Source organism: Carassius gibelio, chromosome A9 (genome assembly GCF_023724105.1).
Source record: "Carassius gibelio isolate Cgi1373 ecotype wild population from Czech Republic chromosome A9, carGib1.2-hapl.c, whole genome shotgun sequence".
Taxonomy (NCBI): domain Eukaryota; kingdom Metazoa; phylum Chordata; class Actinopteri; order Cypriniformes; family Cyprinidae; genus Carassius; species Carassius gibelio.
Window position 1 is genome coordinate 8,018,965 of NC_068379.1, and position 19,554 is coordinate 8,038,518.

At 39.0% G+C, this 19,554-nt stretch overlaps 2 protein-coding genes across 3 annotated transcripts; both read right to left on the reverse strand.

Moving 5' to 3' along the window:
- Positions 1-1,342: 1,342 nt before the first annotated feature.
- On the reverse strand, positions 1,343-5,671 carry LOC128019593 (secernin-3-like). Of its 2 annotated transcripts, none has more exons than XM_052605665.1 (8): positions 5,448-5,671; positions 4,911-5,075; positions 4,625-4,806; positions 4,297-4,496; positions 4,011-4,217; positions 3,019-3,181; positions 1,949-2,129; positions 1,343-1,631 (listed from the first exon to the last, which is right to left on the reverse strand). In XM_052605665.1, exons 2-8 carry the CDS (start codon positions 5,064-5,066, stop codon positions 1,473-1,475), a joined length of 1,248 nt encoding a protein of 415 aa, XP_052461625.1. In that variant the 5' UTR covers positions 5,067-5,075; positions 5,448-5,671; the 3' UTR covers positions 1,343-1,472. The 2 variants fall into 2 exon arrangements, with proteins under 2 accessions (XP_052461625.1, XP_052461624.1); XM_052605664.1 differs by having other exon boundaries at positions 4,005-4,217; positions 5,448-5,636.
- A 10,907-nt stretch (positions 5,672-16,578) lies between these two features.
- On the reverse strand, positions 16,579-19,104 carry LOC128020313 (transcription factor Sp9). Its single transcript, XM_052607149.1, has 2 exons — positions 19,004-19,104; positions 16,579-18,397 (listed from the first exon to the last, which is right to left on the reverse strand). The coding sequence occupies exons 1-2, from the start codon at positions 19,022-19,024 to the stop codon at positions 17,099-17,101; spliced, it is 1,320 nt and encodes a 439-aa protein (XP_052463109.1). The 5' UTR covers positions 19,025-19,104; the 3' UTR covers positions 16,579-17,098.
- Positions 19,105-19,554: the final 450 nt, after the last annotated feature.

Genomic DNA, 19,554 nt, shown 5'->3' on the forward strand with positions numbered 1-19,554 from the left:
TGCATTACAGAAGAATAACTCAAGAAATAAAGAGGTGCTAACCCCCTTAACCAATGTAGTTACCTTATATTACCCAGAACTTTCTTTAGTAAATACAATGCATATACTGTAAAATAAAGTGCAACCCATTTAATTATAATATATATTTTTTTATTTTTTTGACAACCGTGTCAACAACCAAAAGTGAGACTATAGAAAAATTCTGAAAGAACTCACATTCTAAGACCAAAACAAGGGACGGAACTGGATTTGGAAATTCCAAATGATTCCTCCTCTTCACTGGAACTGATTACATTTTTTTGGTTACACAGTAACAACAGATTGAGGTAAGGGCGAATCCCGCGGACGTCAGCGAGTGTCATTTCCTTTACCTGCTCTCCTCTGAACACTGCTGTCATTTTATCAGCTGTGAGGACATCACGGAGTTCCAGAATTCCCGAAACAACAATAAAGGCATGCTCATGGACTTTACTAAGTGTTTCTGAACACATCTGCTTTAATAGAACGGCAAGTTAGAAAGGTTCCTGGAAACTGAATGTTCACACAATCAAACATTTCTGCAATTAATTATTTAACTAAGTGTTTGAAAGCATAAGATCTCTGTGCGTCATAGAAACAAATCGGCATTGAATATGGAAAAGGCAAGGCAGACAATTTAGGTTTCCCATTTGAGATCTTTGACATACACTAAAACGGTAAAAACATAACATTATTTTAACTGAAGTAACGCGTCAGTGATGAGAAAAATGTGACAAGTTAAAATATATTACCTGTTACAGTCACACTATAATTTAAGATCCAGTTTTCACTATTAACTGTGCCTCTATAAACTCCTAATTTGCTGCTTATTAATAATAAGATGGGGTGGGTCTAAAATATGTTCATGCAGAATAAGGAAGCAATATGTGTTTTATAAGTACTAAACAGCCAGTATGTTGGCTTATTGGTCCTTAAAATAAAGTGTTAGCTTATTTACTATTACAAGTTAAGAGTCTTCTATACAATGATTTCAAATGATATCCAAAGATACAGGAAGTGCCTGAATGATTGTGCAAATGATGTCTCCCACTAGCTCTCTGCAACAGTACGGGGTGTTCATTCAACTTTGGAAACTTTAATGTCTGAGGGGTTGAGCTGTACGGAGGTCACACCGTTAAAACCACCTTGGGTTTTGTTAACCATGCCTTCATTTATATTGATTACTTTTCAGATGGTTTATGTATAGATTTAGTTTTGCCAAAAGATGTATTGTTTTTACACTTAACATTACTGTTCAATTTGTTAACAGATTGTAAAATATAGCTAGTATCAGTAAAGACCTTCAATTTTGAGGCATGAGATGTACAGAGAAATCAGAAATATTTATTATTATGCTTCCATTCCAAGCTGCAATTTAGTGAAACAGGTAACAAAGTGTGTTTTCGTGTCCATAGTGCCCATAGCTAAAGAAACACCCAATAATCCAGTTCCTTCTAACTCATGTAGATACTAAACTCCTCCCCTACAGTGTCTGTGAAGAGATGAACCAGCAGCGTTGCATCTTCAATCCCCTCCGTTAGATATTTCTCCATCTCTGCAAGCTTCCTCTTCTCCAGATCTCTCATCTTCTCTTTGATCTTCTGTCCTCTCTCCTGAACACACAAACATATGGCTCACCGTACAAGATTAGAAACATTTATCATTATTTAAAATAAATCAAAAAGGCCACTCCCTGCACTTTTATTGCACAGAACACCATTTGTAATTTAGTTTTTCATGAGGGTTTCTACCATGTCTCCAGAACAAATGATTTTGGCTAATTAATGACCTTTGTTATGACTGGCTGACCTCTTTAAGTGTGAACTTTGTAGCAGAGCTTTTTTAATAAATACTGGCACTCTTAAAACACTTTGTGCAGTGTGACTACGTTGTGATATTTTAGCCACAAGCTTTCTGTTTAACCGCTCACCCTGGTGCTGTCGATGATGGCGGCGGCCACCTCGTGTTTCAGGAACAGAGGGTGTTTGCGGTTGGGTTTGCTCTGGAAACGGGGTTTCTTCTTCACAGGATCCTCCTCCCCAAAACACGGAGAACACGTGTGCTTCAGCTGCTTTATGTCCACCACAAAAATAAACGGCTTAAAGACAGACCTGTGGACAAGAAAACAACAACAACAAAAAAAACATAAATTACAAGCAATAATAATATTAATGCTTGCCATTACACCACTAGTATTAGTAATAGTATATTAATAGGAAGTTGGTTATTCAGGACTGAATTTGATATACTCCTCTGAGGGTTTCCAAACGATTGCCACCAAACTCGGTGAACATTACCTCAAGACACTGAGGATGCTAAATTGCGAAGGGGTTTTTGATATTAACTAATAATTATAATTGAAAATCATAACAGAAAATATAATTGACAAATTATCTTAAAAATCATGTTTAAACTATAGAAACAGTAACTCTTTACGAAAAAGTTCCTCGGTTAACAATACTTCTACCGCACTTATAAATCTTAGCTAATGTAAAGAAATTTATTTTAGTTAATGCACTGTGAATGAACACTCACAATAAATGAAAGTATTTGCATAAATGTATCGTTCATTGTAATATTTGTTGTAACTAGGGTTACAAAAGGTGGAAAGTAAATTTCAGAAAGTTTCCAGAAATGTACAACCCTAGATATAACTAACAATAACAAATGTATCTTTATTGTAAAGTGTTACCATAGTAACGTTAGAACTTAAGGTCACACTTTACAATAAAGTTCCATTTTTTTTAAGTTTAAAAACACAAGTTAACATGAACTAACAATGTTAGTAATAATCTATTACTAAATCTATAATAATATAATAATAATCTATTATTTGTATCTGCATTTGTAATACATTATTTAAAAAAATGGAACTGGGCTAGCATGAACTAGCAATGAACTGCTGCAACATTAACAAAGATGAATAAACAATGTAACAAATGAATAGCTTTGTTAACAATTTTAAAACATTTACACAAAGTTTTACCAGCTGTACTGTACCTTTCAGGATCTGGAGTAGCAGTGAAGAAGTGGACTCCGGGTAAATTCGGGTCTTTCGGGACGACGGACACCATACTTCCTGTCGTCATGAACAGTCCCTCCATATTGATTCCGCTTTTCTTATCCCTCAAAATATCCATCATGGTCTCTGCTGTGATGTGGCCTGCGAGACAGTATAATGACATTAGCACTGTCCAGAATAAATAATTACGGAATAATTACGGAGCCCCGCACATGGAATGCAGAAATAAAAATAGGCTAAATTGTGCGCAAAATTAACTATTTCATTCCCTCGATTTATAAATTGTTCACACAATTTACTAATTTGTTCCCACAATTTATAAATCGAGAGAACGAATTAAGAAATTGTGTGGAAAATTTTGCAAATCAAAAGAACGAAATAGGAATCGTGTGCACATTTTAGTACGTAGTAAATCGTGTGGACAATTATATTTTTTTTTTTCTTGCATGTCATGTGCGGTGCTATGTACTAAATAGCGATTTAGAGTGATGTAATGTACCAGTCAAAAGTTGTAACCAATCTATTTGATTTTAATTATCGCTTTCTACATTAAAATAAAAGTCATTAAAACTATGAAATATCACAAATGGATATATGGTGTACTCAAAATGGCCAATTATCTTAATTTTAAGCTCATCCATCCAGATTCTTACACCAAATAATCAAATGAATAATAAACTGTCTTAATTTTAAAAAGCCAGTGAAATATAAAAAAAAAAAACCTTTGTCCAGACTGAAGGAATTACCATGTTCACGGAGACCAAAACATTCACCAAAAGCCAACAAACATTACGTTTTCATTTTAGTTTTGTAAAGAAAGGCACTATTCTTACTATCAGTTGTTAAACCTCAAGTGAGCATCATAAACACAAGTTCACTTAGGTGTGTTCCGAGATTTAACTGGGAGTCACAATCATTCAATTACACCTTCATCAATGTGTGAGTAGATTATCTGACAAGTCACCCTCACTCTTCTGCAGAAGCTTGCGTCCCTCGCTGCAGCGTCCCTCGGCCGCCTCGATCCGGGCTGTATTGGAGTAGGAGTAAACCTTAGCAAAGTTGAACGGAGCCTTCCTGTTCCACCAGTGCTGCTCCTGTGCATACGTCCTCAGCTCCGGGTGCTCCCTGTCGATCTTAGTCGTAATGGAGTATTCATTGGAGATGTTCCGGTAGCCGGCTTTAAGAGAGGAAAACAGCATTAAACACTTTGATTGATTTCAGATTCAAGCTGTAATGTTGCATGACTCAGGATGTACCCTCCACTCTCTCCGCTGCCCAGTATTTCCCAGCAGTCTCCAGCACCCAGGCCTCGCTGCGGTCTGATATGAGGAAGCTGTTGTGGTATGTGAATCCACACTCATCCTCCATACAGTTCCCTCCCTGGCCGTGTTTCTCCAGTAGATCTGTTATCACGTCTACGGCATGCTCCGCAGTGTCAGCCCTCTCCAGAGCCAGCCTACAGTACACACACACACACACAACCAGCTTCTCATATATAAAAATGAACCTGTAACATATTCTTGATTCTAGTATTTAGATGAATGAATATGAACTATTGAATTAAGAAAGAGTTTGTTGGATGACCTGACGAGATCCATGCCCAGGAGAGCCTCTTGACCATCCACACTCTCTTTCCCCCAAACCGCCTCGTTCCCGATGCACACCTGATGCTCGTTTGCCCCCATCTCTGCCCCCCACAGCCAGGCGGGACGACTCAGGACCACCGCATGCGTCTGAGCCACCTGCTCGATCTCTATATATGTACACTGATCACAAGACAGAGAGAAGAGTTTGTGTGTGTTTGATAAGCAGGTTTTGAAGAATAAGCCTGTGGGAAAAACTACAGCTGCATCAGATCTTCTTGAGATACCTCGACTTTTTCTCCTTCTTCGTGTTTCTTAGCAGGGAAGTAGACCACCTCTTGAACCTCATCGCAGGGTCTGTCCGAGTTCTTCCCGAAGACGATCCGCTGACCCTCTGTAGATGGAGGCAAGGCTACAAAAGTGTTCCAGGAGGTTGGGTACATCCTGATATACTAATTTTATAAACAGAAACATTCAGTGGAAATTAATATTATTATTATTATTTAACATACAGTGTTCATGTGCTGAAAAACTACTAAGGGAGTTGTGATGCCAACATCTCATCATGACATGGCAACCATTGATTCATTAGAGAGAGAGAGAGAGAGAGAGAGAGAGAGAGACATAATAAAATAAAATAAAAACACTGACCGTAACAGGAATATAAAATATACCACATAAACATCATGAATGAACTCTTAATGGCCTATAGGTCTTTGGATTAAACATTATTTTACACTAATATGGTTGCTTAAAAGACGCATAAAGCTTAATCAAGTCATTTTTACAATCGTATACAATATGCCATAAATAATATTATTTACCTTCTCCGACTATATACAGGTACTGTACGAAGAGAATCACTGTTCTTCTCGGTTAGATTAAGCATCTGTTTACTTTCCTTTTCCTTTCTCCGTAAACAAAACCTATGAACAAAACTGACTGCAGGCTGACACAAGTCCGCGTGCTCGGTGACCTGATTCACTATCACACAAGCACGCGCACACCCGAGCAAAGCGTCAGTCTGGTCCATCCACTTGTGTGTTTGATCTGCGGGGAAAGTGGGAGGAGCAACGGCGCATCAGTCACGTGGGTGCGCAGTCGCGCAGTTTGATTGGCTATTCGATACCGCTGTCGCAAAAACTGCAAAAAGGAAATAAATCATAAGCCAAAAAAGTATAATATAATTAACAGACAATTACAATAGTTTAAATATAATATACAAAATAATCAAAAAATTAAAAGCTGTCAAATGAAAATGAAAATGAAACAATGTTGATTTATAAAGCCCTGAATGGTTTAGCACCTCAGTATTTGAATGAGCTCCTTTTACATTATACTCTTCTACGTCCGCTACGTTCTCAAAACTCAGGCAATTTGATAATACCTAGAATATCAAAATCAACTGCGGGCGGCAGATCCTTTTCCTATTTGGCGCCTAAACTCTGGAATAACCTACCTAACATTGTTCGGGAGGCAGACACACTCTTGCAGTTTAAATCTAGATTAAAGACCCATCTCTTTAACCTGGCATACACATAACATACTAATATGCTTTTAATATCCAAATCCGTTAAAGGATTTTTAGGCTGCATTAATTAGGTAAACTGGAACCGGAACACTTCACATAACACCGTACTTTCTACATCATTAGAAGAATGGCATCTACGCTAATATTTGTCTGTTTCTCTCTTGTTCCGAGGTCACCGTGGCCACCAGATCCAGTCTGTATCCAGATCAGATGGTCACTGCAGTCGCCCGGATCCAGTACGTATCCAGACCAGATGGTGGATCAGCAGAAAGGACCTCTACTGCCCTGAAAGACAGCGGAGACCAGGACAACTAGAGCCCCAGATACAGATCCCCTGTAAAGACCTTGTCTCAGAGGAGCACCAGGACAAGACCACAGGAAACAGATGATTCTTCTGCACAATCTGACTTTGCTGCAGCCTGGAATTGAACTACTGGTTTCGTCTGGTCAGAGGAGAACTGGCCCCCCAACTGAGCCTGGTTTCTCCCAAGGTTTTTTTCTCCATTCTGTCACCGATGGAGTTTCGGTTCCTTGCCGCTGTCACCTCTGGCTTGCTTAGTTGGGGTCACTTCATCTACAGCGATATCATTGACTTGATTGCAAATTAAAACAGACACTATTTAAACTGAACAGAGATGACATAACTGAATTCAATGATGAACTGCCTTTAACTATCATTTTGCATTATTGACACACTGTTTTCCAAATGAATGTTGTTCAGTGCTTTGGCGCAATGTATTTTGTTTAAAGCACTATTTAAATAAAGGTGATTGATTGATTGATTGATTGATTTGACATAATTTATTATGATGCATTACTACATGCACTGTACATATTTTGAAATTAAAATAAAAACAGCTGGGAAACAACGATTTCGTACGTTCTTTCTTTCAATTAAATTGTGTTAACTTTTTTAACATGTAAGTGAAAAAGATTTAAATGAATGTGCACTTTTGAATGCAATGTGAGTAATTGTGTATTTTAAGAGAAAATTGTTATAATAACGAAACATTTAAAATTCAATTCTTTCTTTCTTCTTTCTTTCTTTCTTTCTTTCTTTCTTTCTTCATGAAAACAAAAGACGTGATAACTTATTTTTTTCTTCCTAATCATGACTAAACACAGTCAATCAAAAATGTTAGAAAATTAAAAACAATAAGTTAAACTAAAGTCTATGTATTCTTCTTTATATCATCTCCGGCGTCCTCCAGAGGAGACTTAAGAGGTAATGTCCATTTACGTTGTTAGTGTTTGTTGTTGATTATTAGTTATTCAGTCAGGACCACTTCCGTCAAGTATATTTAATGACAATTATAATTGCATTCAGTTAGTGTTGGCGGTATGGTTATGTTCTGGGCAACACTCCACACGCCTGTCCATGCAGCCATGCTGGGACAGAGCGGGGAGAACTGCAAGACAAACCCCACTGGGGCACAGAACAGAACCATAAGCATACATAATTACAATTCACAATTACATGAGTTGTAAACAAAATGTCATAGCGACTGCTTCCAATGAAGACACTGTAAAGAAAGAACAAGTTAGATCAGATTATAGGTTCAGTTGGTGGAGTTGGGGTTGGAGGAGGGAGTTAATTGCAAGCAGCAATGCGATGGAGAGACACTGAATAATGGGAATTTAAATAAACCGCAGGTGATAGGTGTCGAGACTGGATTGGTACACGACAGGAACAGCTGACTGTCAGCTGATGCAAGCATGACTAACATGACCTGACTGAACTAACGCAATGCTCGATTTCTGCTCTGACACACTTTTAATCTGAATATTAAACTTGTTTAACCCCATAAAGAATTATATTTAATTACACATTTTTATAAGGCATGTAAATCATCACCATGATTTTCAAATTTGTCTGATATAGTTTATAATTTTTTTAATCATCATAACCGTGTTGTTTTGCTGTGAAATCTTTACTGTTTTTTATGAAGTAAACATAAGAATAACTTTTCAAGTGTTAACAGTATTTCAGGTAGAAAAAGAAGCAACTTGGGGTTATTTGATTATCCATACATAAATTTTTATTTTTTGAAAAATAATGTTAAAATGCGTATCAAATATTGTCATTAGGCTTTTGAGAAACATTTCATTTTTGAGAAACATGTATTGCATTGCATTGTATGTAAAAAAAAAAAAAAAAAAAACACTAGCTTTCTCTATTCTTTTTCTATTATATCTATTTTCTTTTTATTTATTATATTATTCAAAATCCCATGCTACGTGTACTGTATTTAACCTAACTGAGACTTGTCATAGCACTTTTATATCATTGCTCTTTTCTTGTTTTTGATTGCTTCCATTGTCCTCATTTGTAAGTCGCTTTCGATAAAAGCGTCTGCTAAATGAATAAATGTAATGTTTTGAAATTACAGAGCTTTGAACATAACTTTTAAGATTTTGTCTAAATGTGTCAATTATAAAATATAATGTTGAATAAGTTACAGCTCATGTAATCACCTAAAATTACTCTTTAGGAAGGAGAATCTTAGGTTGGTGCTTTGGTTTTCTTGTTGTAGGTGGAGAATGTGCGGTGCATTAAGTGTAATAAATGGGGTCGTGTGAACACGGAGCGTGATTGTCCTCTCTTTGGCCTGTCAGGGATCAACACCTGCTCTATGGCCAGTGATGAAGCAGGTATAGTGCTCTTTCCTTACAGCAGGGATAGGCAACTCCAGTCCTGGAGGGCCACTATCCTGCAGAGTTTAGCTCCAACCCTAATTAAACACACCTGAACAAGGCAATCAGTGTTTTTGGGAATACTAGATAGATACAGGCAGGTGAGTTTTTATGAGGGCTGAAGCTAAACTCTGCAGAATAGTGGCACTCCAGGACCGGAGTTGCCTATCCCTGCCTTACAGGGTCCAGTTCAGCCCTTGTGGCAGGTTTCTCCACTCATATTAGAGCTGATATACACTTTCAGACCTGTAGATGGCGACAATGTCTAAAAATGCACCTAAGTATGCTAAACTCTGATCCCTTGTAATGCATGAAGCATATGACAACGTTCTGTCTGAATATCTTCATCTTGTTCAAACCAGATACATTTAGTGAAAACATGCATTTAGTGATGGAAAGTTCATTACTTTTGAAAGATAAAAAATATGATGGAATATTTTATACACAAACTGCTATTATTTCCTAGACATATCAACTCAAATATAGACAGGGTTATTTTGGTTCAACACACACACACACACACACACACACACACACACACATATATATATATATATATATATATATATATATATATATATATATATATATATATATATATATATATATAATGAATGAACTTGACAAAAACATGCTACAAAATTAAAACTTAAATTATGATTAAACTGAAAAAGAATTAAAAATAAAAACAAGTACTATAATAGTATGTCAGTGATCCTAAAATAACACTGTTTACAGAATAAAATAAAATAAGGCAATAAAAATATTTTATATATATTTTTTAAAACATTGGGAACCAAACAACACTGACTTGGACAAAATTTGACAAATCACTTATATTTTTCAAAAATAGATTTGGAGCAACATGAAGGGGGAAAATAACCGCAGAATTGAAACTTTTGGGTTAAGTATAACTTTATCTTTGAGTAAAAAGACTTGGAGGTAGTGTGGTGTGTTTGATACGTTGTTTTTAGGTTTCTATCATTCAAATGAATGAGTGTGGCAGCAGTGTCTCCTGAGAGCTGCTGACACTGATGTGTGTGTGGTGGCAGACAGCAGACAGATACTACTCTTCTGTTGGTGAGAAAATGATATTATTTAGTGTTTTGATTGGTGGAAACCTCTGCTTTTTCACAGCAGAATAATACTGTACGCCTTACCCAGCTGGAAGACAACGGAGTTGATTTGGTGTGTGTTTGTGTTAACAAAGCCTCTAGTGTACGTCTCTCTGGGGGGGGGGGTGCATGATCGCACATTATTTGTTCTGAAAGAGTGATTTGTCCTAACAGGTCCGTCGATGCACCCCTCCGAGTTAATGGCAGAGATGCGAAACAGTGGGTTTGCGCTGAAGAAATGTGTCCTTGGGAGGGACAGCACCATGAGTGATCCAGCACAGGTAATGTCCTGGGCCCTGCCCAAATATGACCCATGATGTCCATGTCTGGAGCTCAGCGTGCCATTGCAGAAAAACCTCCAGTTTATTGAACAGACGGGCTCACAAGCAATTTCCTAGAAACTAGAACTGATGAGACCAACAACCACAATTACAAGAGAGCCGAGGCATGCTGGATTTCACACTGTGCTGCTACACAACAGTGTTAATGTGCGTGTGTGTGTGTGTGTGTGTGTGTGTGCTCCAGGAGCTCGTGGCCAGTAAGGAAGAGGACGACCCTGAGGTGCAGTTCCTGAAGTTTCTGACTACCAAACAAAAGCAGAAACTGCTTAGGTGTGATTATTTAAAACACACACAACTAACTGACTTTATAATAATCAAATTGATTGCCGAATTACTATTAATACAAATTGGTATTATGGTCACTTTTTTGTTTGAAGGTTGATTCCCACTATTAACTGACTTTAAACTATGGCTTTTGCCTTAATAAACTCCTAATTTGTTGCGTATTAATAGTTAGAAAGGAAGTTGTTAAGTTTAGGTGTGGGGTAGGATTAAGGAATCTTAAATAAGGCATTAATAAGTACTAATAAATGGTAATAAGCAACTAGTTTATAGTGAGAATTGGACCTAAAAAATGCAGTGTTACCAATAAAATGAAGTAAAAAAAAAAAAGTTGATATATATATATATATATATATATATAGTTTTTTATTTTTTTTAATTATTATTTTATTTTATTTTTTTGAGAGTGAAAAGTAAAATACATGTAATTTTTAAAAGTCTTTATAAACTAGATTTAATGCAAGCAAGTAGCTGTTTAGCATAAATAGTAGCATTAGCATTAGACACTATATACCACTGTTTACATGTTTAGGGGTCAGAAAGAGTTTAAAAAATGTTTTTAAAAGATGTCTCTTATGCTCACCAAGGCTGTATTTATTTGGTCAAAAATACAGTAAATATTGTGAAATTGTATACATTTTATTTATTATAATTTGGGCTAACTATTTTCTCTTTTAATTTATTTTAAAATGTAAATTATTTCTGTGATCAAAGCAGTGGCGGCTCCAGACAATTTTGATTGGGGGGGCAATGGGGGGGTCCTGGTCTTTTCAAGGGGGGTCTCATGAAAACCAACAAAAAATACAGTGGACATGGCTAATAACTGCATATTTCTGCTACTAAACAACAAAAACACCTTTGCAATGTAAACAAATGACAGGCTACATTTGTTATTCATATCCTTCACACTGCACTTTCATGTCAGGTATATTATGCATTATTATTGACATTGATATTTTTACATTTATTTCCAGATAGATATTATTGAGTTTACAGGCTAAAGTGGTCTTGCTGTTGTAAACACTGTTGCTTTTGTAGAAAAAAATATTTGCATCACATTTAAAATATAATTATATTTTAATTCATTTCTGAATTGTTTTTATTTTTATAATGATAATTCAGAGAATGAGAAAATCTGAATAAGCCTTACCAGTGTTGTGATAATTATTTTTACGTGTTAAAAATAAATAGGCTAAGTACTGTAATATAATAAAAGTTTATTCAAATAACATAAAAAAGACCAGACCCCTCGATGCCTGTGAAACTTTTCTCCCTCAAACAGCACGCTAGTGTTACTTCTACACTACAGGCTACACACAGCAATATAAACAACGTATCTGCATGTTCTCACATCACATCGTTCTTGTAAAATAATAATAAGTAAATAAACACCAAAATCACTTCGCTGAGAATGAAACACCACTTACCAGCTGCCACGATGTTGAAAATATCCTCTAGCAATTAAAAAATGCGCGTGCAGCATGAGGAATCTTCCCGGTTGGATGAGGTTGTAGTCAGGTGAACTGTCATCATGTTGGTCATTTTATTTACGGCTAAATTATTATTAATAAATTGTACTAATATTATGATTGGGCGTGGGCAGGCATTCACAAAAGTTTATGTTATTAAAAAAAAAAAATTGAGGAAATTTTGCTTTGACAAAAGGGCACTTAAGGGGCAAAGGAGCAGGTGCTCAAGTGAACCGGTTCTTTCGGACAATTCGATCAAATAAACCAGCTGAAAAGAAAATGGTTCACCGGTTCTTTTGCGCTCGATGTAATGCCGTCATTGGCGATGATTGCCCTTCATTCAAGCCTTTGGTTTACCAGCGCTTATAACATTAGCAAAGAATCAGTTCAGAATCAATCACCAAAAGAATCAGTTCGGTTCAGATGCGCTCTGTGTCAGTCTGCTTGACGCTGAATCACGCATGCGCAGTTATCATCAGCTCATCGGTTCTCGAATCGGACGCGTCCGACAGAAACGGTTCTCGGTTCAGTGTATGAATAAATGTCGAAATAATTATTATTTATTATTGTTCTGCGTAGTTTGAAGAGAAACATTTTTGGATCTTTATCCCGAATATATATATTTTTCAATCAGGAAGAGGCTGGGGGGTCAAATGGGGGGTCAAGGCATTTTTTGGCAGGGTCTTGAGACCCCCCAAGACCCCCCCTGGCGCCGCCGGTGGATCAAAGCTGTATTTTCAGCATCATTCCTCCAGTCTTCAGTGTCACATGATCCTTCAGAAATCACTCTAATTATTCTGATTTGCTGAAACATTTCTGATCATTATCAATGTTGAAAACAGACGTGTTTTTGTGGAAACCGTGATGCATTTATTTCAGGATTCTCTGATGAAAAGAACAGCAGTTATACAGAATATTATTTAAACACCAGTGTATATAAACACACCATTATTATAAAATGTAAAATGCACACAGAAGAAAAAAAAAAACTAAATGGAAAATGTCCACAATATACTGTAACTGTGACCAATTAATCTGCTGTCTGATAAAAGTCATCCTCTTCTTCTTTTAGAAAACTTGACCGTCTTGAAAAGAAAACGGGGAAAAAGAAGAAGAGTTAAAAGCAGAAAAAAGAAGAAGCAGAAAAAGAAACCGGCTAAGAGTGAAAGTCCATCCAGCAGCTCGTCAGACAGCAGCTCTGAGGATGAGAAACACCTTGGAAAGAAAGCCAAGAAGAAGAGCAAGAGAAGGAGGGACTCGTCCGGTGACAGCAGCTCTGAGAGAGACCGGGAGAAAGACTCCAACACACACATTCACAACCCAGTGAGCACAGAGTTCAGAGGTCACCGGACAACAAGCACAGCAGAGAGAGGGGCAGAGATAGACATGAGCAGGAGCCCTCAGCGACCCAGAGATGAGAGAGAGAGAGGAGACAGGGGGTGGAGAACGAGACAAGGGCAAGAGATGAGGAGAGGAGGAAGAAATAGCTGGAAGTGGACGCCATCATTTCTTCACAGTCTTATCTCAGATTAAAGGAATAATTCAAATGAAACTTCTTACAGAATTGATTCACCCGTGTGTAGTTCCAGACCCTAACCACTGTGAGGTTTTATTTAAGCTCCAAAATGACAAACTAGCACCTTAAAATGAGTCTTTGTGGTTCTTGTCTTATATTCAACGTCTTCTGGAGTTACACAATTACCTCTTTGTGACAAACAAACCAAAAATCAGTTCATTATCCATGTAAATTCATAGAGGTCTCCACTGCTGTTGTACAGGAGAACCTAGCTGCTTAAATGTATTTATTTTCAAATGTCTTTTCCTGAAGTCGTGAGGGGTTTGGACCGACATGAGGGTTGATGATGAGAAGAATGTATAAATGATTTGTTCGGGTGGCTTCCCCATGTACAGGCAGCTCTGGGATCTCTCCAGAAGAGGGCGCTCTGAGAATGTGAAAACTCGACCTGTTAAAGAGATCTCTCCCTCATTCCTTCAGTTGTTCTAGTTCAACACATGTTCTCTGTTCTTTAAGCATTTAGCCCGTCCCAAATGTAACATTTGTTACAATATGTCATTCATAATAACTTGAATGATTTATTTTGCACTCTGGTCATGTAAGTTAATGCTTTTTTTCAGCTCCTTTCTTACCTTAAATCTGTTTATGCAGCTTGTTAATTAAAACAATGTGTAAAATACAGGTATTCTGAATGTGGCACAAATCTTGACGTCTACTCCTCAACTCTTCATCATCATCTCAAAAGAAGACTGAGTTGTTAAATTTATTTAAACGAAATTAGTAGTTTTGCATTCATTTTGGAATTTTGTTTTGCCAATTATTTGGTAGTTTGCTAGTATTGTGTATTGATTTTTTTTTTTATTCAAGGGGACATTTCTCTTGATTTCTCGTTATTATTGTGTTCAGCTGCAAAATGAATGAGTTTCCAGCATGCAGCGAGCGAAACTGATCTGACATATAAAACATAACATAAATCCACTGATTTGACTTCTCGTGTTGGCGAGTGGCGGCCTTCAACAATTCGAAAGTGCACGTGAAAACACAATGTTGCATTCAGTGCGCATGGTTTATAGGCTACACATTTAGGATCAATGCGATTTTTTTTTCTGAAATACGAGCACAAAACCACAATAACAATCTATACTATATAATAAACTATATAATATTTAGCAATATTCAAATAAATCCAACACGATGGCGCTGAAGTATTATGAAAAACTATTTAATTGCAATTCAAATTATTTCCGATATTATAGGAACATAAACACTGACTGCATTTTGCATGTCACTGGAAACATTAACAACCCACTGAAAACATTATCAGCTGCCATTCGAATCAGTTGATTTATTATTATTAATAATAAGCATTTAATTTGTAAACATGAGCAGCGCTTGATGGACATATTCTGACTAAAGTGGAAATGAAAGAGCGCGGGAAACTCACTCCACAGTCACGCCTGAGTTTCCCGCGCCGCGGCCGGAGCGGCGCTGCTCTTTGATCTCTCTTTTATTGCCGCGCGCAAACAAAGCTGCCTTCTGCCTCGCGCTCAGTCAGAGGACATTCCAGAGAAACACGCACAAAAGGCCGTGAGTGACAGCGCCACTGTCCGCCGCCCCAGGCGCATCACTCCCCTCCAGAAGCCTGAAAGACACTTAGATCTTGTCCATGTAAAGCTCCCGTTTGTAAATCTTAATAGAACCATATAATTGTAAAGCGTGCTCGTGAATGCCTTCACGCCCAAATAGCGCTCATTTCCGTAACACAAATTTTGAACTGTCTGCCATAAAATCGTTGCATCCCACATTAACTTTTAAAAGACCGAGAACTGTATTCTGTGCACCTGCTATTTGGAGAAAACACGGTCTAAATTGGTGTAAAAAGGAAATTGCATTTTATTATACTAGCTATTTAAAACCTTGGATAGTCCTATTTGACCGCTTCATTTCGCAATTGAAAGATTTATTAACCTTAAATATGTTTTTATTCGTTTTTTCGCAAAATGTTATCAGTTTTTCACGAGGTCATTAAATGATAATGGACTGTTTTCTATTTGTGCATTTTTTTTTTTTTTCTTCTGAATAGGCTTCTGGCTGTTCGGCACCGGCCACCAGCACACAAAAGGAAATGAAAATAATTTTAGTCTATTGCCTTCTGGTCAATTTACCTTGTAGCACAGAAAGCGTGTGGAGGGAGCAGTTCCCAGGCAGGGCTCGAGCTCTAATTATTCCGCCGGGGTTTCTGTGGGATCGGACGCTGCACTGGATAAACACAAAGAAGTCAGAGAGCATCCTTGAACCTTTTCAGTACAGGGCCACTGATATTCAAATAACAGCCAGGGACCATTTGACTGCGAGAGCGTTTTAAATTCAACATTAGCATAAGGCCTCTCCCCATCTCCCCTTTCAAAAGTGGCATCCAGAAAAGGCAAGAAAGGAAGAGAGGGGGAAAAACTGTTCCCATACCACCAAATCAAGTGTAGCGTTTTCTAAACGCTAAACGATGCTTTATGCCTTCAGCACTCTCCTGGATGGACATTTTCCGTTTGACATGCAAATTTAAGCAGTTAATTTGAGCAATTCAAATAAATATTCAGAGGCCCTTTGTCACTGAATCCCCTCGGAAAATGTGCGATAAAGAGCTGCTGAACAAATGATGTCTCGGAGAGTAATTAGATATTTGATAAGACACGAATCCCTAATCGCCAATACAAGACACATGGGGCTGCGATGTGCTCCAAGTCATAATTAACACTATTTAACAAGATTTTCACTTGGACAAAAATGCCTTCTCGGGGCATTAACTATTGATTTATTTCCCCGCTGGGGAAAACGAGTCTAAATCGGCGCAACATTGTCGATGTTAATTCAGACTCTATTTTCATTTTTCTACACTGTAAATAAATAGGCTATGCGTAATAATTACGCGCGGGCTTTAAACGATTACAGTCGAGACTGGCCAAAGCCAAAGATAATTTGGTGGAAAACATTTGCACCAGACAACCCAAGCTTTCGATTTTAAATCCCTTTAATTACAAAATGAAAGCCTTATAAGCGTGACTTTATACAATTAAACATTTATATATTTTTTAGCCAGGTAAAGGAAAGGTTAAATGAATTTTAAATAGCTGTGTAACATACATACTGACATCCACAAAGTGCGTCGAAAGGAAAGAAAATTCCCTGAATTTCAGGATCCACCACAAAACAATCATAAGTAACATTTACAGGGAAAAATAACATGTTATTTTTGTGGATATATGTACACAATTAGCTCAGCCGGCGGCCGTGGTTATTTAGTTCCCTCTTTAGCGCACCGGCTCCGCACCAAATGTCCACTGTTAAAAACACTGAGCCTGGACCAGACTTCATCGTCCTGCAAGCTGAGGCGTTCGTCTGTGCGCAGCAGAAACAGACAGTGTTGCACTGAATTTGCTCTTTCCAATGCAATGTCAGAGTTTGTCGCATACTCCAGACCCGTTTCCTATTCTCGAGTCACCTAAACGAGGAAAATGTCTTTGAGGTCAAGCTCAGGACTCGTGGTGCGGAGACTGATCTTTGACCGTGACCCGTGGGTTCACACCCTCTAAAATCAGTTCGGGAGACTCGGACCTGGGCGTCTCCAGGTTGCTGGTGTCGGTGTCACTGTCGCTGCCCTTTTTGCCCCCGCCTCCAGCGGTGTGTGTTTTAATGTGTTTGCTCAGGTGGTCGCTCCTCATGAAGCGCTTGTTGCACACCGGACAAGCAAACCGTTTCTCCCCGGTGTGAGTGCGCAGGTGCCTCTGGAGCTCGTCTGACCTGGTGAACCGTTTGCCGCAAAAAAGCCAGTTGCACACAAAGGGCCTCTCGCCAGTGTGCCACCTCAGGTGCGCTTTGAGGTGAGACGTTTTCCCGTAGACTTTACCGCAGCCCGGGATGTGACAGCTATGGAGTCCTTTCCTCCGCAGGCTGGCCCCCGCAGGCCCGAGCCGCTCCGCCTCTTGGCAGTTCGGGCAGTCGCATGTGGCGCGTCCGGAGTATCTCCTGGAGGACCTGGACGAGGTCCCTATGCCCGAGCTGGCGCCTGAGATCATAGCGTTAGTGGCCGACGCGTCCGTATAAGTGGGGATCACAGTTTTGAAGCCCTCCTGCGTCAACAGGTGCTGGCTGGTGGAGAGGAGGTGCGACGCAGTGGGGCTGATGCCGGTGGAGCTGAACGCGGAGTGCGTAAGGCTGGAGAAGTCTGGATTGTAGCCGCTTAGCTGCGAGTGGATGGCTTGGGGGGTTCCAGAGTGCAGCGAGCTTTGCAAAGTGCCTGCCGGGTTTTGCACCTCGAGCCACGAGCCCGGGTTCGTGTGCACGTCCCACCACGTGGACGCGCCGTTGGCCACCTCGCCAGAGATGGTGGAGTGAAAGCCGGACTTGTACCACGATTCGTAAGGGTGCGCCATGCCGACCCGCGGATATAAAGTCTCTGCCGACGAGTGAACTTTGGAGATGAATGCGGACTGTCCTGACTCCTGCGAGGAAACGCTCGCCGTGTTGGAGAACAAGCTGCTGTACTCGGCGGAGAACGCGGAGGAGGTCGGCGAGGTCGAGGCCAAGCAGAACGCGCTGTTTCCCGAGCCGGTGCTGCTCGATAGTCCCGAGGTGCTTCGGTTCGTGGCGACGGTGAATCCGGGCAGGCTGGAGCCCAGGTTGCAGCTCGACGAGGATCTTTTCCAGGGATGAAATCCGCCTTTGGAAAACGCGCTGGAATCGGGAAGAGTCGTGAGAGGACTGGTGTTGCCAATTTTGTTGCAAGTTGCAGCCAGCATCGCTAAAGGGGTAGTTCCAAACCGCGGCTCTTCCTGTTTGGATGAGAAGTTGATGCTGTTTAATAGACTGTTTACTAGTTGCGGTGTTGTTCAACAGTTCAACAAGTCTAAACCAACCATAGACCAACCAATAAAACCAAAACACTAACTCAAGCGCGAAAAAAACAGTTTCTTCCCTTGTGATTTTTTTTCTTTCTGTAGTTTTCAAAATAGGCTAGTCATGTCTTAAAAAGTCTTTAAAGAATTTCACGTTTATATTATGGTAGTAATGTCTTTTTATATAACTACTGAATAAACAATACACTATTATACATTCAGTGTTTTATTATATTAGGATTATTTCCCAGAAAGAATTGTTTCGTCACAGAGCTTCATCAGATTAACCTGCTGGTTTTAGCGCACTTTAAAACACCAGTAGGTTCCTGGTAAAATATGGTTTTCTTAAAAAACAGACAATTAAAATGTCTCTGTGAAAGTTAAAAAAGGTTTTCTTGTGGCATCATTATTTTTAAGAATGTAAATAAAAGCCATTGAAAAGTTTGAATGCACGCAAGCAAGCAACATTGAAACGTCAATGCCATTGGTAAAATTAACAGAAGGAAAAATGCATCGGATTAAAATAAAGAAGCTCTTGCTTACCCCAAGTATAGACGTAGCCATATCCAGGGCCCTTCCTAGACAGCTAGTTGAAGAGAACAATGACTCAGTGTTCCAGTGTGACTGAGGCACAGTGCGCTGAAGCTTTACTCTCTCTACTCGAGTTGTATAGTGAGCGCGTGCTTTGAAGTACAGCTGGCTGCAATACTCAGCCAATCTGAGCGCGCGACGAGACGCGTCCGACCAATGAGCGACGCCACCATGACAGAAATACTAAAGCTGCACGTCAATCAATGACTGGGGTACTGATCCCACTGTCAAGCAATAAGCCATCAGCTATTTTTCATCGTTTTTATATATATGTGGCGCAGAATCTGCACAGACTATATAGTGCTCAGATCATATTGGTATTTAATCCTCCTATGGTAAGCTTCTCATCTTGATTTTATGCATGATATCCATATCTGTTCTGTGTGTCGATGTGCAAACGGATCTGCTAAAAATTAAAGGTTCGCACGCGTACCCAATTGCAGCTATGATTGCCTTTTATTTTAGTGATGTGGTTATTTTGTAGGTAGTTACATTGTGATTTG